This window comes from Panthera leo, chromosome B4 (assembly GCF_018350215.1).
Source record: "Panthera leo isolate Ple1 chromosome B4, P.leo_Ple1_pat1.1, whole genome shotgun sequence".
Lineage (NCBI taxonomy): Eukaryota > Metazoa > Chordata > Mammalia > Carnivora > Felidae > Panthera > Panthera leo.
This window is the reverse complement of record NC_056685.1, coordinates 125,500,749-125,527,959: the sequence shown is the minus strand read 5'-3', so window position 1 is coordinate 125,527,959 and position 27,211 is coordinate 125,500,749. Positions and strand designations below refer to the sequence as shown.

The window sequence follows — 27,211 nt, the reverse complement described above, 5'->3', positions numbered from 1 at the left end:
ACAGATGTTTTTCAGTTCAAAACCCCCTTTTTTGTACTATTTGATCTTTTAAACCACTTGCATTTATTACTTGATTAAAAAACTACACTTAAAAGAAACAAAAATTATGTTAAGCGTTCTACATCATTCCCTCCACTACTCTCTTAAGGCTTAAACTACCTATGTTTTGTTTGTCCATTTCCCCCCAATCTTTTCTTTTCTTTTTTTTTTTTTTTTTTTAACGTTTATTTATTTTTGAGACAGAGAGAGACAGAGCATGAACAGGGGAGGAGCAGAGAGAGAGGGAGACACAGAATCTGAAACAGGCTCCAGGCTCCGAGCTGTTAGCACAGAGCCCGACGCGGGGCTCGAACCCACGGACCGTGAGATCATGACCTGAGCCGAAGTCGGATGCTTAACCGACCAAGCCACCCAGGCGCCCCCCCAATCTTTTCAATAAATCTGATGAAGCTGTAAGACAAGGGAATATCAAGGGAATCTAGGCTAATCAGAAGGTTTTCATCCTTGGATTAAAAGCCATCTGGAAAAGAATACTAGCAAGATAAACTCCTCACTGCAAGTGAAAGGTCACCTAACCCCAGGAGGGCTTCTTCCCATTTCACAGAGATGTACAAGTCAAGCCCCAGTAAGGTTCAACCGATCTCCAAAATCTGCAGTTTCACATCACTTCAGGCTGGAAACCACTTCTGTCAATGAACATTATCCCTATCATATCATTAGTTTGAAAAAATGTTACAGCAGAAAGACTCACTGCCATTACTTGCACCTGTAGAGGTCTGTATTTATAGGAGCTTACTAATCAAGTGTGTTTCTCATTTTCAAAAGTACTGCTTTGTCTATACTATACACACACATACTCACATACTATGTATAGATTAAAAACTGAGTAAAATCAATCCATCAAGAGTGCAGAATCTGTCCCTTTTCATTTCCCTATTTCAGTTCATTCACATATTTAACCATTACCACACACCTATCAGGTACCCTCCATGAGAGTGGCTCTATCAGGCTTTATAAGAATTTAAGAATGTGATCCCTGTCCTCAAGAAGTTTAGTGGAGTTAGAACACAGTGGATAATCACGGAAATGTTTGCCAGCCTTCCTCTCTTTGCACAACACTCTGGTGGAATAAAACACGAGGATTTGGGATATTTGAAGTTTGTAAACTGATTCAGAAAATGGAGACCTTCTCTTACAGTGTGCATTCTTATAAAGTGTCCAGTGCCAATATTTTATAAGAAGAGTTTCAAGCTTTGTCCCAGTCCAGGGAACAGGTCAAGAAAAATAGAGGCTGTAAATAAGATTATGGTTATCCCAGAATGACTTAGTAGTGTATCTCAGCAATTGCCTAGACCAAGAGAGAGGGAGAAATAGTTTCAATACAGAGAAGTTGATTTTCACTGCTGATTACTGGAAAACACTAGAATCTCAAGAAGTGTTTACAAACACTCAAAAGGTATTAAGAGTTAGCATTTTAGGGAACTGTATGAATTAGAAGTGTCAAATTCACATGGATAAAATGTTTTTTTTTTTTTTTTTTTAAACAAAATACTGACAGCCTAAAACAATCTCGTGTCTGTCAACTAAAAAACAGTGTTAGTCTGGAAAAGTTTCACTGATGGAAGGAATGACAACTATGGATGGATTTATTTGAGTAAATGAATTGTAATATTTTATATACTTGTGTGGCAAGCAAATAAAAGTTGAGATCAGCGAGAATATGCCGTTATCTTTAAGCCCATCAGTTAAAACCACGAGGACATGGCACTAGGAATTTAGGAGTAAAGAGGAGACACAAAGCTGGAGAGCAGAATGCAAAAGAGCCAATGTCAGTGGTCACTGCCGTCTCTTCCTGAGCACCCACCGTGTGCCACCCACTATGCCAAGTGCTTAACGCTCAGGACAGCACGGATGTCAGTCAGGAGCACGGACTCCGGAGCCAGACTGCCAGGGTTCGGAAACCAACTCCGCCACCAACTGGGGACATTGGGCAAGCTACTCAGGTCACTGTGCCTCTGTTTCCTCATCTACAAAAACAGCAGCGACCTCTCAGGACTGTGTGAGAGAGAAGCCAGCGAGTCGGTGTGTGTGAAGTGCTGAGAACGCTGCCGGGCACACAGTTAGTGCCACAAAAGTGTTAGCTGCTGCTGCTGCTGCTGTTCTTCAACTAGTTAAGTGGCAGACGCGGCCCAAATTCGACCCCCAGGGCAAACGTTCCCCTTTGAACCGCCAAGGGTATGCGGGTATGCGTACCTAAGAGGGAGCCTACAGAAAGCAAGTTCATCAGTAGTGACACACTGCTCTGTTTCTTGAAGATACCAAAACAAGACACCGCCGAGCCACAACCGCGTGAAGACTCAGCAGTAACCTCCCAGGAAGAGCAGGGCTCACCAGCGGGACCACATGGAGAAACATATCTAGGCGAGGGGCCACGTGCAGCAGACGGGGAGGGCGCCGCGCTGGGATCCGGACACCCGCGTTCTAATTCAGCTCCACAGCCCCCCAGCTGGGAACCTCGCACAGGCTGCTCACCATTAAACACAGGCGCAGACCATTCTGAGCGGTCTGCTCGTGCTGACGCCCTACGGTACTAGGACCCGACAGACAGCGGAACACATACGCACCTTCCACAAAAAAGAGGTGCTGCTATTTATTTTCTGAACGTCTACCTGTATCTTAGGAGGTACGTCATCTAGAGTGTATTCGTAATTATAATTTTGGGTGGAGCAGCTGCAAAAAAATGAAATAAATGGCAAAGAGAAGCAACCTTACGGTACATTTTTCAATGCTATTAAAGTAAAAACACCAAAGTCTAAGAAATAAAACCAGCATAAATCTGGCTAACAATGTAATGATTTTTCCAACACACTGTATATTTTTTTTAACAGGGGAAAGTTACACATTTCTTATATACATGGTTAACAAATACTATTTTCAGTTTTGTAAACAAATCGAGGAGTGACACAATTTACCTTTTTGCCCGTGGCGGCTGCTGAACTTGTCTCCAATCTCCGGACGCCTCGTCTGCCTCAGGAGCATTTTGATCAGAAAAGCATCTTCAGCATTTGAAGAGATCATCACTTTTTCGATATATGAATCCGTAGCCCCTTTGTAGCTAATATTAACAGCAAGTCACTAAAACAGAGTTTTCAAACTGCCCTTTGTGAACCTATCACCCACAGGCCGTATTTTACTTAAGATCAACCACAGAATGTTTTGACCCTGCCATTTTGGACTCTGAAACGTGCCTTTCATTTTTCAACATTAAGTCCAAAGGTTACCGTTTCCCTTTTCCAGTCTTTGTCTGAGATGGCTAACCTTTAGGAAACACTGTGAGAGGCAGGCGTAAGGCAACTTAACCCACACCGCACACACCATTCCCACGCTACTCCCTCATGGCAGACAAAGAAACAGGATGCTTGGCAGCCTGGAAGGATCGCAGAGCCCTGAGGAAGGTTTCGTTTTCTTTTCAAGATAAGAAATATGGGAGCACACTTTCTAGCCTGTGGGGAAGGAATCGACAGAAAGCTGGCTGAAGACATGGAAGGACAGAAGAGAAAATGAGAGAGTCAGGTCCCTAAAAGACTAGATTAAATGCAGAACCCAGGAGGAGGGGACGCAGTTCTGAAGAAGAAAAAAGATCTCCTCCTCCAGGACAGGATGAAAACCAGCTAGCATAACCACCTTTCTCACCCTGAAACAGCTTTTTGTTTTGTAGTATTCGGGGCTAGGGCCCTCACCCCTCCCCGAAGTGGAGAGCCCAGTTTCTCCTCTGCGCTCCCACTCACCCCACAGACAAATCCACGGCACCCACAGCACTGCAGCCTTTAGCACAGAGGGCAGGAGTTGGGCTCTGAAGCCAAACTGTGGGAGTTCAAATGTTGACTCTGCTGCTTGCAGCTGTGTGACCTTGGTAAATTACTTTACCTCTCTGTGCCTCAGTTTCTGTGTCTTTCGAACAAGGCTATTAGGAGCACTTGGTTCATGGAGTGGTGGCCAGAACAAGTGAACTAACACAGGTAAACTGCCCACAACCATAACCGGTACAGAGAAAGTTCTCAACGAAGTCACTGTGATCAGGATATTCACTGGACTTCTTTTTTTGTGCAGGCCTCCACTAACTATGTGTGGTTCCTTTCAGGGGAGGGTCGTGGTTCACTTCAGCTGTGTTTCCAATACAAGTGGCACAGTGACTGGCCGGGAGCAGGGCTCAGCTGTGGGTCAGAACGGGTCTGCTGAACTACCTTCCAGGGCCCAGGAACCCAGCTCTCCCGTGTCACCCCAGACCCCCACTTCAAGAGTTCAGTTAACTCCAATCACCCTGGCTAGACTAAGCATCTTGTTACTTCTTCCGGTTTTGTTTTTATGTCAGAGTGTGGTTGCTATCACTGGCCCATGGCTCATCTCATGAGGTCTCCAATTTCACTGTATTTGAGACATCTGGAGATTAATGAGTGTAGATCTTTCATTGCACAGATGAAAAACCTGAGGCCAAGGTGTGAGTGCTTCATCCACATAAGGTAACATACCACATGACCAGTACTGAACCCAGCTATAGTCCCGTGCAGTAGTGATGCCACACTGTGGCCAGTGTGTTTAATTTACTTATTTAACACACATCTGATCCTATCACTCTCTACCGAAGGAATTCCCAAGTACTGTACAACCTAGCCCCAGCAGGCTACACTGGTCCTCTAAATCTGGGTGCTGTTTTGCCCAAGGGGCCTTCACCTCACTGTTCCCTCTACCTGGAACTCCTGCCTATTTGGCCCACAACTCAAACCCAGGGTGGGAGGCCTACATGATTCCACAGCTTGGTTTTATCTTCCACGCCACGCTGTCTTCATGACAACTATTATTACCCCCAACTGTAATTTCTATTCTCCAACCCTCCAAGAGCTAACTTCTAATTTCCCCTAGCCTTTCTCTTTTTTTTTTTTTTTTTTTTAAATCTTTCTAGGTATTTCCAAGGTGAAACCAATACATACGTGATGGGCACATCCTTATACTGTGGCTGCTGTGGAACATTACTTCCTTCCAGAGGAATCTGAGTTACTGTGGGCATGGACTTATTGACAAGCACTTGTTTGTTTTCTACCTTCTCACCTAAGAAAAAAAGAAGGGTGTTACAGTCCAATCGCTACCACCTCTGTGGAATGCGCACATTATTGGGGCATGGAACTAGGTGATTAGATTGGTCCATGAAATGCAGACAAGGAAGGAAAAGGTCGATATGGTATGAGCCAGAGTTCAACAGGGCTCGTCAGTAATTGTGGCAGCCCATTTGAAAAATCAGTGTGTAAAAAAATCAAGAAACTGGTTTAGAGAACCAAACTAACAGGAGAAACTTCGTGTCAATAAATGGCAATTTTATATATCTTGGGGTGTCAGAACAAGTCTGGGCCACTTACTTTTATTAAGTTACTTCACCTAGTCCTCACTCATTGCCCACTCGGACAACGAGGCAATCAAAATACTTCTTTGATTTTCCTGCTATTCTCACCTTTCTTTGCATCTTTTCCTGGTAAGCTCCAAGGCCGACTACTCTATAGTATTGTCACGGTGCTAGCTCTCTGACACAAAACCCAGGTTAACAGTGAGCAAAATTCTCCGAGAAAGAAACGCAGCCAGGAGGAGAGGAGGCCGTGCGCCACGCGGCTGTGGGCACCACAGCAGATGCAAGGACCCACCACCCAGGCACCATCGTGACAAATCACGTGGCTTTGCCCTCCCAGCAACGTCCCCACCACAGCCCATCTTTCCGCCTCGCTGTGGCCCCGCTCTCCTGCTCTGCTGCCAGAGCTCTCGCTGGGTCTCCCTCTGTTTTCGCCCCTTTCTATTCTTCTCTCCACACTGTGGTCACAACGATCATTTCAAAATGCGTACCTGACTGTAGTGTTGCTTTTAGGATCGTGATGAAAACAGCATCATGATGCAAGGCCTGTGTCTGGGCCCTGCCCCACCTCCTGCTCTTCCTCTCTCTAGATTCTTGTTTACTGCCCTCCCCTGTCCTCTCCCTGTTTGAGCCGCACCGGCCTTTCAGAACCTTTAACCATCTATAGCTACAGGACACCACAGCTCAGGACACACTCCGCTCCCCTACTTACTAGTTAACTCCACGCATCCTCCAGATCTCAGCGCCCTTCGTTAGGGAAGGCGAGCCTGCGCTTCCTGCCTAGGTCAGATCCTCTTGCTATTAAATGCCCTCACAGATCTTTATAGGGTTCCTTAACCTGGCTATGGTGTGACATATGTTTACATGTGATCCTCTGGTCACTGTCAGCCTCCCACGCTGGACTGTAAGACTCAAGGGCAGGGGCTGCGGTGGCATCAACAAAATTCACTGCAAGTTTGTAATTATCACGGAGTCACACTTTTGGGGGAAGAAGAGTCTCAAGTCAGTCTGCATGTTAAATGCACAAATGATGAAAAACGCCAGTGTAGATGCAGGGAAATGGCATTTACACTCTTAAAGCATTTTGTTTTAAACATTTCCTTAAAGTGGCTTTTCTGTGCTTGAAAATTTTAAGTAGAAAAGTATAACTGGAACAGAACTACTACTATGTAAAAATATATGCGTAGAAAAATAGACTAGAAGGGAAATTCATCAAAAATGACCACGCTGTTTGAGTTAGGAAAGTGGTTTTGTAAGTTGTTATTTTTTTCTTCCCTGTTACCAAATGTTCAGAAATACTGATGCATAACTTTCATGATGCAAAGAGTATACATTTAAATTGTTTTTAAAAAGGGCTCTTACCTGGAGAACAGATACCATCCGCATCTAAAATTTCGTGTCGCCAGATGGGTTTCCTCGTAGCAGCGTCCAACATCGGCCCCATCACTTTATCAAAAGTCTGATTGGTATAGCGCTTCAATGTACATTTAGCATTTTTATATACAAGGCAGCGCCCAAAGCCTAAAATGAAACCAAACTGGGGGTCAGAACCACCAACACGACTATGAGAAAACATGTATTTGTGTTACTGAATGACCCACAACTTGCTCTACATTTGGGTCATCTGGGATGGGTCAAATAGCAACCTGATAATCCAAAGAACTGGCTCAGAAACTCTCCAACACCTACTATCCACATAAACACTGGAATCTCTACAACCATGTTTCAGCATGGAATACATCCTGTCATGATGGAGAAAGGTGAGAGAAACCTGAACATCACTGTGATTCTTTCAGGGCACAGAGCCACAGAATATGGGAACCGGAAAGGGCCCCAGAGACCACCTAGCTTAACTGCTCTATGTACAGTGTTACAAGTGCTACAAAATGAGGTCCAGGGAAGTCACGTGGCCTAGGTCGCCCAGCCAGTTGGGTGGCAGTGTGGAAACACACCATGTCTACTGATCAACCAAGATTCTTCCCACACACCCTTCTGGTGCATAACTTCTGCTAACCTTCTCTGAAAAGTTTTCCTTTTTCCAATTTTGGCACTCAGAGGAAGTCCCAAACAAGGGCACAAAAAGATTAATTTTTCTCCAGAGAGGAGAGAAAATGAAAAGAAGCCGCAAATAATTTTAACAGAAGAAATCATTTGCCTGTGCCCCAAAGAGGAGAGTTTACTCTGATTATACTTTTGGATCACATTTATCTAGTGAATGAGGGAAAAGTCCTGACACCAACCAACAATCTAAATAAGCATTATGAGGGGCGCCTGGGTGGCTCAGTCGGTTGAGCATCCGACTTCGGCTCAGGTCACGATCTCATGGTCAGTGAGTTCGAGCCCCGCGTCGGGCTCTGGGCTGATGGCTCAGAGCCTGGAGCCTGCTTCTGATTCTGTGTCTCCCTCTCTCTCTCTGCCCCTCCCCTGTTCATGCTCTGTCTCTCTCTGTCTCAAAAATAAATAAACGTTAAAAAAATTTAAAAATAAATAAATAAATAAATAAATAAATAAATAAATAAGCATTATGAAAGATAAGCAAAAGGAACAGAAGGAAACCTTTAGGTGGAGGAAAAACTTCCCGCACTGAATCCCTCAAGAAGACCCATCTGCTGTAGAGTCACCCAAGATTCTGTGACTGCATTTCTTTTCTTTTCTCCCTTTGGCCAAGCAGTTATTCTAAACTGCATTCTCTCTCTAATCGCCCTAGGATATACTGAGCCATGTCAGAGTTTACTTAAATAGGGAGACACCTCAGGATTAAATGTCAGCTATTACTGATGAAATAAATGCACGGCTGTAAAATCCTTCACTTACGATTGTCCGCCAAAGGCAGAACTCTTAGTAAGAAATCTAAGAACGTGGGTTTAGAAAATCAGGAAAAAGTGGGTTTCTAAATAAAGCCTCCGTGCTCGAATGTAACTTTTAAAATATGAAGGTGACCGTGTGATTAAGTAACAAATTTCGACATCTGGACAGGAGATGAGGATGTTAGTAGGTCTCCGAGAAAGGTCTCAGTCATTATGGCTCCTGGTAAATTGTGTGTGGCCATAATAAACTCCGCTCAGCGAGCCAGCTGCTTTGGAAACATTACATGATCTTGAAATTCCGTACACTGGCCATTAACTGCAACGTGTTAGAGTGCAGTGGGAATCTGAGCTGCCTGAAATCAAGAAGCGTTTTCCTCCAAGTGTGAATGGACATTTTATTTACAGGTGATAGCTTAAAAGCTAGAGGACAGTAAACTCAGATCATTAAATGGTGTTGCAGAGTTTCTGACAGATATCACAAAGTCTTCAGATTTCCACATAAACGTTACCAGTTAATCAGAAAGGAAAACATCTAGTTTTAAAGCATGGCTGTTGTCATCTGGAGGAAAAAAAAGAGGCATAAATTAAGTGCAGCCAACATTAATGCCAAAGACACATGTCTAGGAGTGCTATTACGGCTGCCTAGCAACTACAGAGAGTAAAGGGGACGGCAGAGTGAGTATGCCAGGGAGGAAAAAGAGAGAGATTATGAAGAGAGGAGTCAGACTTCAGGTCAGGTGACAGCTAACAAACCATGAGCAGTGACTTGCAAAAGTAAACTGTCAGAAAACTGACAAAAAGATTGCACAGGAACTGGTAGGTCGGGGGTCTGTGCATGGGTATTTTTAACTTTTAGCATTTTGCTAACAAAAAGGTCTAACATTATGGGGTTGAGACGTACAATTAAAAAACCCTTTAACACAGAAATATTGCTATGGCCTTCTCAGTTTGTTGTTGACTAACTAGATTATCCAAAAACCGTTTTTCATCTATTATAATTCCTGCTAGGAAATAAACAAATTCTTGCATGTTTTCTGTTGAGGAACTCTCTCAAGTCCCCAATAAAGTAAAATAACAACAACAAAGATACACTTAATAATACATTTAACAAATTACCTCTATGTAATATTCATTAAAAAAGTCAACACTGAAACTTAACCACCTCCTGTTTGTATGTTACAAAATTCAAATCACTTGAAACTGACATTAACATTTTGACACCAGGTGACTTTTAGCTGATTATCCTTATTATACCTAATTCTGCACACCGTGAGCTCTGTAGACCCACTTACCTCTGTCCAAGGAAGCCTTATTTAAAACAAGGGCATCTTCAATATCATAGCCGCTGTAACTCATCACGGCAACTGTTGCATTCTGTCCAGCTGGCAGTTTCTCAAATTCTATCAACTCAATGGTCTTTGTTTTAACCATGGGTTTTTGTGGATATGCTAGCAGATACATGAGAGTATCGATTCTGTTCCGCTGGTTGTATCCAATGGTACCTTCATTGATATTGGACAAAACAAAGTGTACATTCTATTATGTAAAATAATTAGGTAGCCATGTGTACCGAGATTAAAAAAAGGTATTAATTTCACTAAAATGAAGAAAACCTTCAAGTTAAACATTTCAAAAGCAATAATACCCTCATAGTGGCTAACGACTTTTAAAAGCAATTTTCCTCCATAAGGTTAAAAGTCCTATAAAAGAGGAAACATTTGCATGGGTGCCTGGGTGGCTCAGTTTATTGAACATCTGACTTCAGCTCGGGTTGTGATCTTATGGTTTGTGGGTTCGAGCCCTCCATCCGGCTCACTGCTGTTAGTGGGGAGCCCACTTCAGATCTTCTGTTCTCCGCCCCCACTCCCCCCAACTGCCGCTTCAAAAATAAATCTTAAAAAAAAAAAAAAAAAAAAAAGTCCTACAAAGAGGAAAAATCACACCCAAAGTATACCAACCTAACCCCATTGAGGAACCAGTCTCTACTGGTTTCATAGGTAGTCCACATTTCATAATTGCATAGGTAAATCCACATTTCTTAAACTCAGTTCTAGCATGTTATGCATACAGTTCCAGCTACTGGGATGAGAAGGTAATTAGAAACCACTGCCGAGTGCTGACAGGTAAGGATATATTTCATAAAAATTAATCAACCATTAGAAAAGTTCTAAATGAAAAAGAAAAGAGAAAACGGAGGAAAAGAAAGGAAGGAACGAAAAGGAGGAAAGTGAAAGCAGAGAAGAGTGGATTTACCCATTTGTTTAACTCTTCATTTACTAAGCAATGAACACACAACTACTCTATACCCAACAGGGGAGATAAAACGGGGAAAGGCATGGTGGCCCCTTCCTCTAAGAAATCCAAGGTCCTATCCAATCAGGTACAGGCTTTTCTGTCCTTAGCAATCAGACTTTCCACCTGTTGGGACCTTGGAAGTTGTTCCCGTCAACTGGAAGTGAAATTAGGATGTTATTCTTTGTCCCTTTCCCCTGTAGGGGCACACTAAGGATCAGAGACTTGCACCAAAAAAGGGTTTCACTCTCATGGTCTTGTGAATACATAGTTGCTCCTACTCAGAGACCTTAAAATGGGGACTCACACTTGCCCTACTCCTGAACTTATGTGTGGGTTACTGAGCCTCTTTAACTTCTCCCAGGTGTCTCTTCTTTTCCCTTGAGTGGCTAAGAAGGTAGCTTAAGTCACTTTTTCTCTTTCACATGCTTGCATAGGGACACATCCTCAATACCCACATGTCCCAAGATGCCCATGTGCCATTTAATGGAATTAAGCTCTAAGGTGAGCAGATATCAAAACTCATTATTTCCTTCACCTTTTCCTCTGTACTCATGTCATGAAATCAATGGTGATTTCAATTCAGGGATGAAAATAACATATTCACGCAGCAAAAATGATATGGGACTCCTTGCCGATTACTATTGAAAGAAATCATGAAACCTTCAGGGCTCACTATAGAGGCTCAGTAAGTGTCAGTAAACAAAACTGAATTGCATAATTTTATAATAAATATTTGCACTTAAATCTCTAGAAAACTTATCAAGATTCAGCTGAAAAAAATAGTTAAACTGAATCTCATGAACTTTTTGTTGAGTTTACACTAAACTGCCAATTAATTTATGTTATTTTAGTGCCAACTAATAAACTGGGCAGGATACCTGGTAATGGATCAGTTTCAGAAATAAAATCACTGTTGCCTGGATCGTGGTAAAGTTCACTGACAATAAGTTTGTCCTTTTACATGAAATCGTTTAAAATTTATGTTGAGATTTCAGCTCCAATTGTATCCTCCACCCAGCTTGAGACAAGGGTTCAGGCAATGTCCCACCAGGCTGCCAAACCCGTCTTCTGAAACCTGAGACAAGCATTATTATGCAGCAGGGAAGGCATTGATGGCTGCACCCCCAAACAATGGTGAAAGAGAGGAGATCCCACTATAAATTGTGCTACCAGGCCCAGAACATAATTCTCAGGCATTACAACTGACCTGACCACTGAATGGATGAACAGCAAAATGGTTTAGCAAATGTCTGGTGCTTATGATCTCATTAGAAATTCTCCTTAAAGGCTTTTTGAAGAATTTGTAGGAGCACATGTGTATATACATTTTGAACAGCACTGATGGGTGTGGTGTGTTGGTTAAAACAGGATTTATAAACTATGACTTCTCTATCATAAAACTTCAAAATGCCATCACACTCTATAATTTTTATAAAAAGCCTGATGACTATTTTGCCAGTAAGCAAGCTTTGTGAGAAAATGTCATGCAGAAATTAAAAGGCTGGTCTGGTGAAGCACAGGCTCAAAATAGGATGCCTCTTACTGTTTTCAGCTTCCTTAAAAAGGGCGTTGCGTCTACGTAATAACTAATGCAAGGAGACCAGAAGCTGGGTTCTCCCTCCCACTACTCCATTTTGCCCTAACTACAGTCTCATTTCCTCATTACCCAGGACATAATCTTTCTTACAAAATCGCATTTTCTTGACCATAACTTTCCTAAGTTGCAGGTTGGCACAGCAAAGTATGCAGATGTAGGTTAAAACAGTGAGGACATGTTTTAAGGTAGGATGAAAAAAGGTTGGTAAAGATACATGTAGCTTAGGAGAATATAAGGAAATGCATACTGAAAAACATAAAATGAAGTTTAATGAATTTATGTTTTCTGTCTTCCTTTGTCCAGTTTCTTTTTATTTGAGAACATTATTAAAACCAACAAACTTTATCATTTAAAGTGTAAGTATTGAGGAGTTCTGACAGATTTATGCCTCTGTAAAATCACCACAACAATCAGGATCCAGAACACTTCCGACACTCCCAAAAAAGATCCCTCCCTATCCACGACCCCAGGCAACCACTGCTGTTTATCATTACAGCTCGCACTTTCTAGAATTTTATATAAAGGGAATCATGCAGCAGGGACACTCTTTTGCTGCTGCTTTCACTTAGCATAATGACTCCAAGGTCCATCCATGTGGCTGTATCATATTCACTCTTCATTATTGCTGAGAAGTATTCTGCTGCACGTATAAACAGTTTATTTACCCATTCACCTGCTGATGGACACTGGCCTTGTTTCCAGTTTGGGGCACTTGTGAATAAAGCTGCTATTAACATTCATGCACAAGACTTTGTTCACTTCTCTTGGGTAAATACAGAGCAGTGGGATTTGGTAAGGTTAACCTAAAAAACTACTTAATAATTTCCCAAAGTGTTATACCATTTATGTTCACACCAACACTGTATGTGCTTCTTAGCTGCTCTGCATCCTGACACTTAATATGTCTTTCCCATGTTAGTTGTTCTAATAAGCATGTTGTGGTGTCTCAGTTTTAATTTACATTTATCTGATGACTAGTAACAACGAATATACTTTCATGAACTTACTGGTCATTCCTATTACTATTACCCTTTGTGAAGTGTCTGGTTTTTGTTTTTGCCATCTTTTAACTGAGCTGTCTTGTCACTGAAGAGTTCTTTATATATATTGGATACAAACCCTTTATCTGATGTTACATATCTATATTGCAAATACTTGCTCCCATTCTGTGGATTAAGATCTTTCATAGAGCAGAAGTTTAATTTTGAGAAAGTCCAAATGATTAATTTTTTTCTTCTTCACAGCCTGCACGTTTTGAATTCTAAGAAATCTTAGGTCATTCAAAGTCATGAAGACTTTTGGGACGCCTGGGTGGCTCAGTCAGTTAAGTGTCCAGCTTTGGCTCAGGTCATGATCTCACGGCTTGTGTGTTTGAGCCCCACGTTGGGCTCTATGGTGACAGCTCAGAGCCTGCAGCCTGCCTCAGATTGTGTATCTTACTATACCTACTGAGCTGGCACTATGCTAGGCACCAAGGATACAGTAATAAATAACACAGACATAATCTTGTCTCGAAGGCGCTTATATCCTACAGTCTAGCAGGGAAGCCACCTTGATCATGGTCTGCAGTGAAGAGGAAAAAGTGAGGAAATAAGATAGTTTCAGTTGAGAAGAATTTTAGTAAGTTCTATAGATAACATTGCACAGAAGATATAAGGTAACCTTTTAGAAGTTACTCAACCAAAGTGGGAGTCTGTTTCCTTGCCAGAAACACAAAAGGTACGTATTAGATCTGACAGGATTATCATTATGATTAAAAGAAGAAATGCATATAAATCATCGGAGTAGTCAGTAAGCGGCATCATTCATTAACAATACTACTAATATTAGCAGTAACACAAACATCCCTTGACCTCTGCATTGTCACCTGTTCCGTCTCCAAAGCTAACCCTACTAACCGGACGACAGTTTAATTTTATCTCCATTAAGTATTCATTATTAGCATTCTAGTCTCAGGAAACATCATACAATCTTACATCTGAAATACCGACAAGGATTTAAAGAAATTTTTTTTGGACAAACAGTGAAATTCTAAATACAATTGTCAGGGATAATTTGGTCAAGACGTCTTTTCATTCTGTACCCACCAAATTGATAAAGAATAAATATTCTAAAAAAAGAAAATCAAACCGAAAGTTGAATGAAATGTAGAGGAAGAAGTAGAATGAAACAAAATTTTATGAGGATCTTTGTATATTATGTATTTCTAAGATCTCAAAATCTTCTAGGCTACTTCTAGGACAACCCACTCTACTTTGAAGTGGGGAATACAAGAGAAGGAGCTATCTGCTCTGGAACAGCATCTACTGAAAACAAAAACTAAAACAGAAGCTACGTTACTTCCTGAGCTAATAAATAAATAAACAGATAAAAAGTCTGAGCAATTTGGAGGTGAAGGAGGGCTGGGAAGAGACCGGGCCTAGGGGAGGTATGTGATGCGTATTCATGAACTGAGCTGATAGTGACTGAAAGATCCCTTTAACTAGGAGAAAGTGTTCCACTAGCGGATTGCCAATTAATAAAACGGGCAGGATATGAAAGCGTGACTCGTGGACTGGAGTCCGGTTCCAGGGAGTACGTCCAATGCAGCTCCGACACACAGCCTTCACTTGGAGCGCTGAGCGACCCAGGTCACCCTCGCCAATTCCACACACGTCTACCTGGCTTCTTGCTCGGAACCTTGTCACAACAGAGCCATATTCATGGAAGGTTAGGTCTTTCTTAGTAGCACAATAAGATGGTGTGTGGAAGCCTGTACTTTATTAACAACTTAAAGAACCTTAGATTTAAGAAACACCTCTGCTGGGGTTTCACAACTAAAGTGAGCTTTCTCTTATGTACAAGGTGAGGCTTTCAGTCTGTGCTTTGTGCTCATCTTGGTCTCCTTGGTAGTGACAGAAAAATGATTTTCTCTCATTTTCTCACTCTTTTCACTGGGGGCAGACGGTTGGTAGTGAAAAGTAGACAGCAAATCTTCCAGGTTGGCTAGAATATGTAGTGTGTTAATTCTGGGCTACTGTCTTCCACTATCCATATGGACTAACGGATGAACGGCACGAAAATAATACTTTAGAACATTCACACAGAATCCCTGAGATGTATACAGTCTTCAGCAATGGCTCCTACTTAAAATGGGATAGCACGACTTTTAGTTACCAGCAGCCGAGACTGCATGGAATTAAAATGACTCCGAGAAGTCCAACTCAAAGTGCTAGGTCTGCTTTACAGACCTGGGCCTCTGCTGTGGGTCTTCTCCCTCTGCTGGCCTTGTTCCTTTTGGGAGTTTTCATCTAGACCTAGCTTGGTACTTCTACAGCTATTTCAGCGTCCGAAGAGAAACGTGGTCATGTAATGTGCCAACTCTGAATGTACTTTTATCTTGATGCTTTTCTTCCCAGTCAGGTGTTTTATAATAACAAACAGTAACAAAGGCTTTTTTTTTTTTTTTTTATTACTTAAGATATTCTGTGGCTTTTGTCTTCCTAGCGTCAGCAGTAACGTCAGAGGATTGTATCCAAGGAGCTAAATGTGCAGGACCCAGGGTCAGAGCAGCTGAATACACCAACCTCAGAAAACACAGACAATGAATTGCAAATGACACTCAAAACAAAACGAGAAAAAAAACCTTCACACAGAAAACTACAAAAGAACTCTACAGACACTGAATTGGCTTTCTGTACACACTGATCCTGCTTAACTGTGTGTGGTAACTAACCAAACGTTGCAGATACTCATGGCCACAAAATAAAGGCTTTTTTTTTTTTTTTTTTTTTCCTGGTAGGGAGACGAGTTACAAAAATAAAAATATTATTTCTTCCCTTCAAGTCTCTTCTTTATTTAAAAAAAAAAAAAAGATTCACCAAGTGGAGATAGATTCGTAGCCCTTTCTGTTTCAATGTTCAAACACAAGCAAAGAGTGGCATTAGCGATGAAGTGATTAGTCTTCCGTTAATTCTGCTGAAGGTTCTACACAAAAGGTGTATTGTTTCAGCCAGGATTCACATCATGAAACAAAATGGTTTGGTAAACCCAATAGAAGTGATAGCCCTTTCATGACACACAAGGTTCAGTACTGTATATTTCAACTTGTTAGCAAGTCACAAGCACAAGCGGGAAATCAGCCTACACTGCTGCTGAGGATGAATGGGAAAGGGGAAATTGATGAGCCTCGGCTTAGATTTTCCCACTGGGAATTATTCTGAACCGTCCAGGCATTACGTCATTCAGGTAAATGGTTGCAGGACAACATGTTTTGCCAACCAAAGCGCAATATAAAAACTTGAAAAGAAACATACACTATCTGGGATGAGATGTAGGATTGCTTAATTGTCAAGCTACGGTCAGTTGCAGCTGATTGCTGGCAACTGGGAAGCTAAATGCTTTCTGGTGGTTACTCAAAGGCAATGCAAAAACCTTTCAGTTTCTTTACGAAGCTCCTTGTATCATACTTTAAACCAGAAATGGCATACCATATTGATGTCACAGACATAAATGAAAATAGAACTTATTAAACTCACTAGGATTTAAAAAACATTTTTAAATGATTTTTAAGAAACATTTCAGAAAAAGTTTATAAGCAAAACTTTTTCTTGTTTTGGCCTGGTATCTTTGCCATATCACCTTCAAGATAAAACCAAAAATCGTTAATATGTGGTGCCCCTCCCAGTATGCCACCATACCCATATTAGGCTAAACACCCATACCAAAGCACCAAGATGCCCCATGCAACGCTTGCTTCTATTTTCATGCCTGTGAAAAATACTCTGGGTCTTTCAAGACCCGGTTCAGTTCTATTCTTCGGAAACAACCTACTCTCTAACCTCTAGTGACCTTTCAGCTCTCATTCCCTAAGATTGCAGCTGTTGGTCAACTCCAGCACCTATCACATATCTTGAATTATAGTTGTTCTTGTTGGGCTCTCCTACTAGACTGTGAACACCTTGAGGACAGGGCTCTGTCTCACCTCTCCATGTTCAGGTCCCAGACTCACTGTCTGGTCTACACATGATGTTCAACAAGTGTTATGGATGGAGAACAGATAAATTAATAGATACATGGAGGAGAGAGGAAAGAAAATGGAAGAAAAACGAATTCAGAAATTTGTATGACATGAACTGGTGTTTCAGAAGCTATGGGAGCAAGGATGAGGATGTAATGGGTGCAATGACTGTCACCCTGACCATCACTAGCACATTCTAATATATACCATGCATCTTCGGCTCTCTTCCTCCCTCTCTTCCCTCCACCTTGTGTTTTTCTGCTCTTTCTTCCATTTCTTCTGGTTCACAACTGACATTTTATAGAGCTTTTCTCTTCATGTTTACCGCCTTGTCATTCTGTGACATCTATTATATATCTCCTTGTTTGGTCAAAGGAACAAGTTCAGAGAGGTTTTCTCTATTTCTGTTTATGCTTCAAACATGGCGGGGCACCTGTAAGCCCTGCGGAGTTCATAGGCAACCCTCTGAGGTCAGTAACACTCAGGAATTAGCAATGTCTGACTTAACCAAGCATTTCATACTACTGGAGTAAGGATAAAGATTTAAGCCTTTTTCCAAGTATTTGCAACCAAGTTCAAGAAGGAAATCTTACCCATGGCTTGTTTCCCCATGGCACATTGGTATGTGTTTCTTGGGGACTGGTTATGATGAGGATATGGGATGAGGCCAGCACAAACGCCAAGAAGAGTGAAGGGCTCAATCTCCAAGTGGGTGGTATCTCTGTTAATTAAAAATTAGACATCTAAGACACCAAGGACTACAACAAATAGCTCTTAAAGAGTATAAAAATATTACTATCAAGGTCCCAATGGGGGTGCCTGGGTGGCTTAGTCAGTTCAGCGTCTGACTCTTGATTTCAGCTTAGATCATGATCCTGGAGTCGAGCCCCACATCGGTCTCTACACTGAGCATGGGGCTTGCTTGAGATTCTCTCCCTCCCTCTGCCCCTCTCCCCTGCTCGTTCATTCTCTCTCAAATAAAAAAAAAAGTCCCCCAAGGACCTAGATAATAAAATTTATAAGTCTATATGAATATAAAAATTTATACACAAATACATGTAATTTATATAAAACCTCAATGTTTGCTGCTAGTAAAACTGATAAAAATAAAATATAATAAAATGAATTATTTTTTTCAGTAATAGAAACTTATTACTTATAGAAATGTAAGAGAAGGGAGATAGTTCAAAATACCCCTGTAAGAAAATAAAACATTATTACATACTAATAACAATAACCCTTATAAAGAAATCACTATATTGGGCATATCAAAATGCAATACCAAAAATATCCACATGGCTGAGTGCGTTGCTTTTCTGCCCTTTTCCAACTTGTATCAATGACAAAGTTGTATGACCATTTTCAAGAGGAATAGATCCTGCTGAAGAAGTTACTAGAAGATGTAAGGGGACCAACACCACAACCACCAGGTAAGTGTGGCTGTTCAGCACTTGTTCAGTTAGATTAGTATAACTAAGGAATGGGATTTTTCATTTTACTTAATTTCAATTACATATTAAAAACTCAAATTTAAATAACTCAGTTCAGTTGTTCAAAACCTCTGAGTTATGTTTGTAACAACTTACACTTGTGAGTCTACTTTTCCAAATGTAAATGTTATGAAACCAGATCAGGTATTTCCAATGAACATCTAGCCTTCAAACTGAGATGTGCGTTAAGTGCACACCAGATTTTGAAGACTTATAATAAGGAAAAAAATACATAAAATCTCAATATTTTTATATTGACTACATGTTGATATGACAACATTTTAGATATACTGGGTCAAATACAGTTATTAAGATTAACTTCACCTGTTTCTTTTTCAGAGTGGCTACTGGAAAACGTAGATATATGGGCTTGCATGACATTTTTTTATTAGACAGCTGAGCTGTAGGTACTGGACACAAAGGAAGACTTTATCTAGTAGGTGTTAGAATCTTCATTACTTTTGTAACACATTTTTGCAAAAATACCAGTTTTGGCTAAATGATACAGCAGCTCAGGTATTTTAAAAGGAAAGGGTAGCCAGACTGTTTCTGGGTCTTGCTGAAAGTAACAGTCATCACATCCAGTGTCTGTGGTCTCTGCTGATCCTCTATTCCTTCCTCAAGCATTTCTAAGACATAATTTTAGTCATTTCAATGGCTGGGGCACCTGGGTGGCTCAGTGGGTTAAGCATCTGCCTCTTGATTTCAGCTCGGGTCATGATCTCCTGGTTCCTGAGTTTGAGCCCCACATCGTGCTCTGCACTGACAGCGTGGAGCCTGCTTGGGATACTCTCTCTCTCTGCCCCTCCCCTGCTCTCTCTCTCTCAAAAAATAAGTAAACTAAGAAAAAAAAAATAATGTCAATGGTTTATAGTACCTGTGAAGTGATTTCCAAGATAGGGCAACCCATTGTGGAAAATTAGTTGCAATGCACATGGCAAAAGATTTCCCACTTATCCAGTCATCCATCATGATTTTTTTTTCCCCCAGTATACATATGAATTATGTTCCTAGCTTGGTTGGAGAGAATGCTGTCCATGTGGCTCTTGGTTTGAAGAACACAGTTTTGACCTTATGACCTGGCAGAACCCCAACTCTCTCAGATATGTTAGGCCTTTGTCGGCAGAGACGGAAAGGGCTCTAGGTTTGGTTTTGTTTTATTTAAAAGAGAAACTGCTTATAATGACATTTTATGGCTTACAATAACAGTTCATTTAAAATGTACAGTTTTGTTTAAATATTGGCCAATTTGAAATATGGGCCAATTTCTTCATGTAAATAAAAACTATGCAGATTGAAGCTGAAAATGAAAAAGGTAAAGACCTTTTCATAACAATACATCTAAGAGCATGTATCTTCTGATAATTATTCAAAGTCCAAATGCTCTGATTTTGACTTCTATAAAACAAAAAGGAATACTATTATTTGAAATTAAAACCACCATAATCTTCTGTCCTGAACAGGAAATAGGAGACTTTCTAGTCAATGTGCCTAAGGGCCTTAAATTTAGCTCAAATCAAGATTCTGTAACCTGTCGTTTGCAACAGCAGAAAAATCAGAAAACAGCCTAAATATTCAACAACAGGTTAAATAAACTATTTATGTGTAGTCAGACAATGTAATATAAAGAAACTGAAGTAATATATTTATATAGGTATATACACATATGCTAATATAAAAAATGTTCAGAATGATGAAGTTGGTAATGATGGTAGGTTTAAATCAAGTTTAAACATAAACTATGCTGCCTTGGTCCCATACACTGTGAGTGACCGTGTAGGTATGTTTGTATTCCCTTAGAAAAAAATCTGAAAGAGTACATTAAACCATTAGCACTGATTACATCTGGAGGCTGGAGTTTGGTGGGATGGGGAAGGAAGGGGATTCATTCTTTTTACTTTATGCTTGTCTACATTTAAAAAAAAGATCATAAGTACGAATTACAGGATGTCAATTTTTTTCTATTTTTAAAATAAAATGAATTTGATGTATGGGTCAGCTTGGTGATTGGGTGGTACTGATTCTAATGGCTGCATTCCCTTATCACAGCAAACAAGACAGAGAAAAATCCCTGCCTTTGTGAAGCTTCTAGCGGAAAGATAAATACACAGATAAATCGATAAAATACACATTTCACAGATTTTATTGTAAGGTAATAAGCACTAGAAAAATAAAGCAGTGAAGAGGGGTGTGCACAGAGGAGAGGTTTCTATTCTAAATGGGGTCATCAGGAAAAAGCACGGAGAAGGTGACACCCGAGTGAAGACCTGGGGGAGCTGAAAGAGTGAGCCATGCAGGGTATGAGTGTTCCAGGCGAGGGAACGGCCAGCGCAAAGGTACTGAGGCAGAAGCACGCCTGAGGTGTGAAGAGCCCAGTGTGGTTAAACACAGTGAGGGAGGAGGGGGAGGAGAGGATGCTGCAGGCACCAGGTGGGGCAGGCAGATGGTGCAGGAACTTGAAGCCTCTGCAAGGACTTCCAAGGGAGAGGGAAAGCCGCTGGGGGTTTGAGAAGAGTCGGGAAAAGACCACTTTCATCTATTAAGAACAGACTGCGCGGGAAGTAGTGCCAAAGAGTCAGGAGCCTTTTGCGAGGCCCCGGGCAGGCAATGGCAGCAGCCTGGACTGGCACGGTAGGTGCAGGTGGGGAAAAGAGGTCAGACTGCAGGGATACGGCAGAGGCCGACATGATGAGCCATGGCACTGGGTGTGGGTGTTGAGGAGAGCAGCGGAGGCTGAGAGACAAGGACGCGCTGCTATTCACAGGGTTACTACAGAACAGTTCTCTACAGGGGTTACTACGGAACGGTTCTCCTCTATGTCCACTCCGTCTTCACCTGGCACTATAAAAATAGTACTTTGAGACAGTCACGCCTTTAAGGAACAAAGATTCCGACTGAAAAGCATTATTTACTAAATCACAGTAAGACAAAAAGGGAGTGGTACATTTCATCTGGTGGCAGAAAACAGAAAAGTACTTTCTTGACTGAAGGCGTAAATAGTTATCAGGTGCCAGTAACAAACTCCTACCTATTAAACAATATAACTGAGAAAATTCCTGTTTCAGGTAAGCAGTATCATCAGTCCTGGGCATCAGACAGGAAGTTCTATGAATGTCCTCTACTGTCCTCTAAAGAGAACAGATGCTTCTAAAAATATCACTATTTTTGAAACATTGTGAACATAGTACCGTTTTTTTGTTTACATTGCACATAAGTTTAGAGACATCCTTAGAACATATAACGTCTGGAATTCCTGCACTGACAAGAATTCAGGTGTCCTCTCTAGAAGAGAGAAATACATCTTTAACGTAGCCTGACCTCTTAGTTCAATTTTGACAGTAATCAAATATCAAAATCAGAGAAGCAATTCCTTTCAAGAAATACACACTAAGTGTAAAATGAATGGAAAAGATAATGAAATCTAAAGACTGTTAGCAGTTGGTGTGATAGTCTTACAGCGGGATAAAGGATGGGTAAGGCTTTATTATAAGACAGTATACTTCTAACAGTTCCTACTAAGAGGAAACACAACAGAAAAGATGAAATGAAAAGAAAGCTCTTTCTATAATCAGAACAGGTTTTAATTATGGCTGTTACGGATCCTACTCACTTATTAATTGTATGTTCATAGAGTGCGATGTTACAATCATTTTCTTCATTCACATCTAAATATTCAACCAGACTCTCGTGTAAGAAATCTTCAAAATTCCTGGGAAAATATTGGTGACATGTACATGACTGAACAGCATTTCACTGCAGTGTTTTACATGCGATAATGGAGGATGCTGGCTTTCATTTACACCCAAGGCATCTTTCTCTCCCAGAAAGTGTCACTATATTGGGATGCCTGAAACATGTTACTCTTGGAGCATACAGTGATCTCAAATCACTGAAATAAAAACAGTAAAACATCTATGACACTTGTCAATCTGGCCCCCACTTCTGAAAATATCTCCTAGGACTTTAAAAAGCTCCTGTGATGAGAGACCCACCATGTGTAAATCAACATATCCCTGTTACTTCACAGTGTGCTAATTTACGCCAACACCCTGTGGTCCTCGCAATATAAACTGCTAATATTTTACAAAGTCTAAGCAAATTCACATAGAGAGAAATGGATTTTTAAAAGGCTGAAACATTTAGTAGAGAGGAATTAAGAGACTATAAATGACAACATACTTTTCTGAAAAGCTCAGATCAAAAAATGCCACCGCTGGTCAAATCATATATGCATGAGTATCAAGGAGATTGAGAAGTTTTGCTTTTGGCCATTTACCTGTACCCCTGAGCCAGCTCTTCCATATGTTTATTTGTGACTGCAGGCTTCTGTTTCTTAACAATTATGTAGGGTCTGGAATGGAAAAAAATAACAAATTCACAGTAGTTCAAGAGAAGAATTAAGTCAGCAAGGAAGTTTACTACAGTAAAATGAAGGAAGCTAGAGATACAATCAACCTGATTTCTGGACTGCCTGAGGACACCGGGTAGTCTCTGCACATGTGAAGTGCACAGAGGCCTATTTTCTCTCCCACATATACACAAAAAGACACACACACCAGCCCATGTGTGTATATATGCATGTGCACACATATATATACACACAGTATTTCCCCCAAGTGTCTTAGGAAATACTTAGTTTTAAATGAAAAGGCAAGGCAAAAACAATACTCAGTAAGATTGAAAGAGGAAACAAATCTTTAATGTCTTGGTTTTAAAAACCGTGTAGATGCATCAGACCAAAGGCATTTCCTCAGATTTCACATAGGAATACGTGATCTACCACCCAAGAGGTCGGCAGCAGAGAACTGTCACTGAGGACAACAATGGCATTCTGTAGCAAAGGTCTGATGAACATCAGCTGTTCAGAGTGGCTCCATTTTGGACAGACACCGCTGGGCTACGCTGGCAGGTCACGTAAAGCTACACACGAACCGAAAGAGGGGCTACACATTTAAAGAAAATAGAGTCTCTTCTTAACGAGAGAATGGGTGTAAGGTAGAGAAAGCTTTTGGCTTCCACGTTCTGGTAGATTAACCTGTAACTGTCAGGGGTGATTTGCCTCCGAGGGCTTCGCCACCACGAGGAGACGCCGACACAAAGGATGGCACGCGGCACCGAAACGTCAAGGGCTGTCGCTATTTGGATAAGCAGCTCTTACAGCGGGGAGTGAGCCACCCCCAGACACTTGTGCGCCCTACCCGAAAGTCCAAATAGCTACTGGAGGACTAATGAGCGCTTTTAAACAGTTAAGAAGAAGAGCTACACAATTACAAAAGGGGAACACAAGTCGCTGAGAAATGAACTGAGTGAACTTTTCATGCAAATCAACATTACCTCGAAATCCTGGCTTCCGGGGAAGGAAGCTGAGACGTTGCCACCTCATTTGAGGGCTACACGGAGCTCAGGCGGAGAGATGCCCAAGTGAGGACGGACACAGGTGCAGGGCAAGGGTCACACTCCGCTCCCTCACTTTCTTTTTGTTTTAATTTTATTAAAAAAAACACTTTTTTTAAAAAAACGTTTATTTATTTTTGACAGAGAGAGAGAGACAGAGCATGAACAGGGTTGGGGCAGAGAGAGAGGGAGACACAGAATCCGAAGCAGGCTCCGGGCTCTGAGCTGTCAGCACAGAGCCCGACGCGGGGCTCGAACTCACAGGGCGTGAGATCATGACCCGAGCCGAAGTCGGACGCTCAACCGACTGAGCCCCCCAGGCGCCCCTCCCTCACTTTCTACTCACTCGATAAATTCTACACATTCATCCTGCCAGCTCTACGTCATGCCATTATAAAATGACTACTAACAAAAGAATTCATTTCTTTCAGACTATTTCATAATACACTGGATGTAAGGAAAGAGAAAACTCCTCAAACAGAATGACCTAAGAAAATGTCATGGTTTTCCCTACCCCTGACTGAATATGTTAATAGCTATAAATAAGCATCTAATGTGAGCCTGGCACCTACAAGGCACTTACCGTACCTTCCATCAGTCAGCTCTTGGGATAATCCTAGGGAGGCATTATTATTATTTACATTTTTTCAGCCACGGAAAGTAATAAAGTCAGAGCCACCAAGTCGGTAAGTAGGAAGTCAGGATTCAAACTCAGGTACGTCCATCACCTCAGGTTCTTTGGTTGCAAAGAAGAGAAACCAATTCTGGCTCATTTACACAAAAATGGAACTTACTAAAACAAAACAAAAAATTTAAAGGAATTTACTAGAAGTGTAAGAATTTACTAGAAGGATTAAGAATCCCCAAAACAGGGGAGCGTGGGTGGTGGGTGGCTCAGTTGTTTGAGTGTCCGACTCTGGATTTTGACTCAGGTAGTGATCCCAGGGTCATGGGATTGAGCCCCATGTCAGGCTCCACACTGAGCATGGAGCCTGCTTAAGATATATACTCTCTCTTTCTCTTTCCCTTTCTCCCCTTCTGCCCTTCTCTCCCTCACTCATGCTCTAAAATTAGGGGGAAAAATGGTGAAATGCCCAGCCTCACGACGGACCCTAAGGATCCAGGACGGAAGGAGTAACAGGCAGTCTCTTGCATGTGTTGCCATCAGGATGAATCAGTTCCAACCACTTCTTCCTTGAGCTATTCTATCTGAGATCCAAATCCTCTGAGGAGAGAGTGTGACTGGTCTACCTGGGTCATGTGCCTGACCTGTGGCTGCGCAGGAGAGGGTACCTGACAGACCATCCCAAGAAGAGGGAGGAGCAGTCTCCAAAGGAAAATGAGGAGGGTAACTGGAAGAAGTTGGATGCTGGACAGACAATGGCAGCCCAGTCTCAGCTGTGACAGACTTCAAAGCCCAAGCCCTTCTCACCACTCCAACCGTTGCTGGCTCACTAACTTGTGCCCTAACACTACCTGAGGTCCACAATGAAGGGCCACAGTAAAACACAGAGGCTTATGAATAAGGTAACATCCTCAGCTGATGTCCCCAAATATCCCCCAAAGACCGGATACCCTGTCATAGTCGTCTTTGTGCCCCCACCTCCTGGCCAGTACCCGTGAAGAACAGGCCCTTAAGATGTACTGAATGACTTAAGACACCTACTTTCTACTGGGCCTAATGCTACTTCCTCAGGCCTCCACGTTTTTTATTCTTGCCATTTCTCAGCATTTCTCCTTTCCTCCTTCATCCAAGGAACACAATCCCACTCATCCTTTAAAGTTCAGTTCATAGCAACAGAATACAGTGGGTAAAAATCATGATTGTTGGAGTCAAATGAATTGTGAGGACTTTCAAGTGAAAAACAGACCCCGCCACCATCTAGCTTTGGGTAAGTTATCTACTCTCCCTAAAACTCAGTTCCTCATTGGTTAAATGAAAACAATATTTGGGGCGCCTGGGTGGCTCAGTCGGTTGAGCGGCTGACTTCAGCTCAGGTCATGATCTCACGGTCCGTGAGTTCGAGCCCTGCATGGGGCTCTGTGCTGACAGCTCAGAGCCTGGAGCCTGTTTCGGATTCTGTGTCTTCCTTTCTCTGACCCTCCCTCCTTCATGCTCTGTCTCTCTCTGTCTCAAAAATAAATAAATGTTAAAAAAAAAAAATTAAAAAAAAAAAAAAACAATAATCCAACCCACAGGGCGGAATGTAGTTAAAGCCTTACACATAGTGTATCTAATAAAATGCTAAGTAACAGCGAGCTAGCATTATTATTAGTGTGGTTGGTTGTTATTAGTACTTATTTCTGCCTTTGCCCACAGACTGAGCTCTCTGAGGGCAGAGACAGATTCCTGTTAATCTTTGAATCCTCAGTACCCAGATGCATATTCATGAGGGGTCTGCTAACTGAATTAAGTTTATCTCAACAATGAAACAGGTTGAAGTGGATTCAAAAACAAAAACAAGTGTATTTCTTTCAGAAGTAAACTAAAAAAACTCTTTTTAGCAACTTATACCTGCACAGCCTTCCCCCATCAGAGGAAATATAGACACATCGATCCGTGAGATTTGTTGAGATGGAAACAAATTCATTGACATATCCTGCTCTTCGCATCAGTCGAAACGTGTTCACTAGCTTCTTGTGGTCCCGAATGACACCCAGGATGTTACCTAAGCAGAAAGAGAAAAATTTACAACAGGCAGAAAAACAGATCTATACTGGTTTAAAATATCTACCTGATAAAGACGATAAGCAGCACTGAGTAGTCATTTGAAAATTCAGTTACTGACTCAGGCAGCCGGTCCACAGGCTGTAGGAAAGCAGCACAGCCGAGCAGTTCAGGGCAGCCCTGCCCCGTGCCTGCTGAAGTAGCAAAAGTTAGCCTCCTTTTCCTCACTGGTCAGCACCACGCTGAGGGCATGAATTCGAGGTCCAGACTCCCTGGGTTTGAACACTGGCTCTATCCCTTCCAAAGGGTTGATGTGAGGATTAAGTAATGTGAACCTGATCCTACGTAAAGCGCTTCGAGCTCTGCCCGGCTCCTACTAACCACTCTTCCATCATCGTCATCTGTGCAATGAGGAGGATGGACTCTGCACCCCGGGGTCAGCGTGAGGATGCAGAGAGGTCCCGGGCGACATTGCAGAGGAAGAGCTCTCTCGGTGTCGGTCGCTGGGATGTACTGAACAGCCCTGTTTTGCTTCTCACCTGCCCACACAGTGAAGGACTAATGCC

General features: G+C 41.8%; 1 protein-coding gene across 3 annotated transcripts in view; it reads right to left on the bottom strand.

Moving 5' to 3' along the window:
- POLR3B (RNA polymerase III subunit B) overlaps positions 1 to 27,211 on the bottom strand; it is a 103,856-nt gene that overhangs the window by 28,641 nt on the left and 48,004 nt on the right. For 2 of the 3 annotated variants that reach the window (XM_042947601.1, XM_042947603.1), the window contains exons 16-23: positions 26,493 to 26,646; positions 22,860 to 22,934; positions 22,194 to 22,292; positions 17,687 to 17,814; positions 9,495 to 9,704; positions 6,758 to 6,916; positions 4,989 to 5,106; positions 2,973 to 3,115 (exon numbers count right to left, since the gene is read on the bottom strand). In XM_042947601.1, coding sequence (XP_042803535.1) covers positions 2,973 to 3,115; positions 4,989 to 5,106; positions 6,758 to 6,916; positions 9,495 to 9,704; positions 17,687 to 17,814; positions 22,194 to 22,292; positions 22,860 to 22,934; positions 26,493 to 26,646 — 1,086 coding nt within the window. The remainder of the gene's footprint in view (positions 1 to 2,972; positions 3,116 to 4,988; positions 5,107 to 6,757; positions 6,917 to 9,494; positions 9,705 to 17,686; positions 17,815 to 22,193; positions 22,293 to 22,859; positions 22,935 to 26,492; positions 26,647 to 27,211) is intronic. The other variant, XM_042947602.1, reaches the window with a different exon arrangement.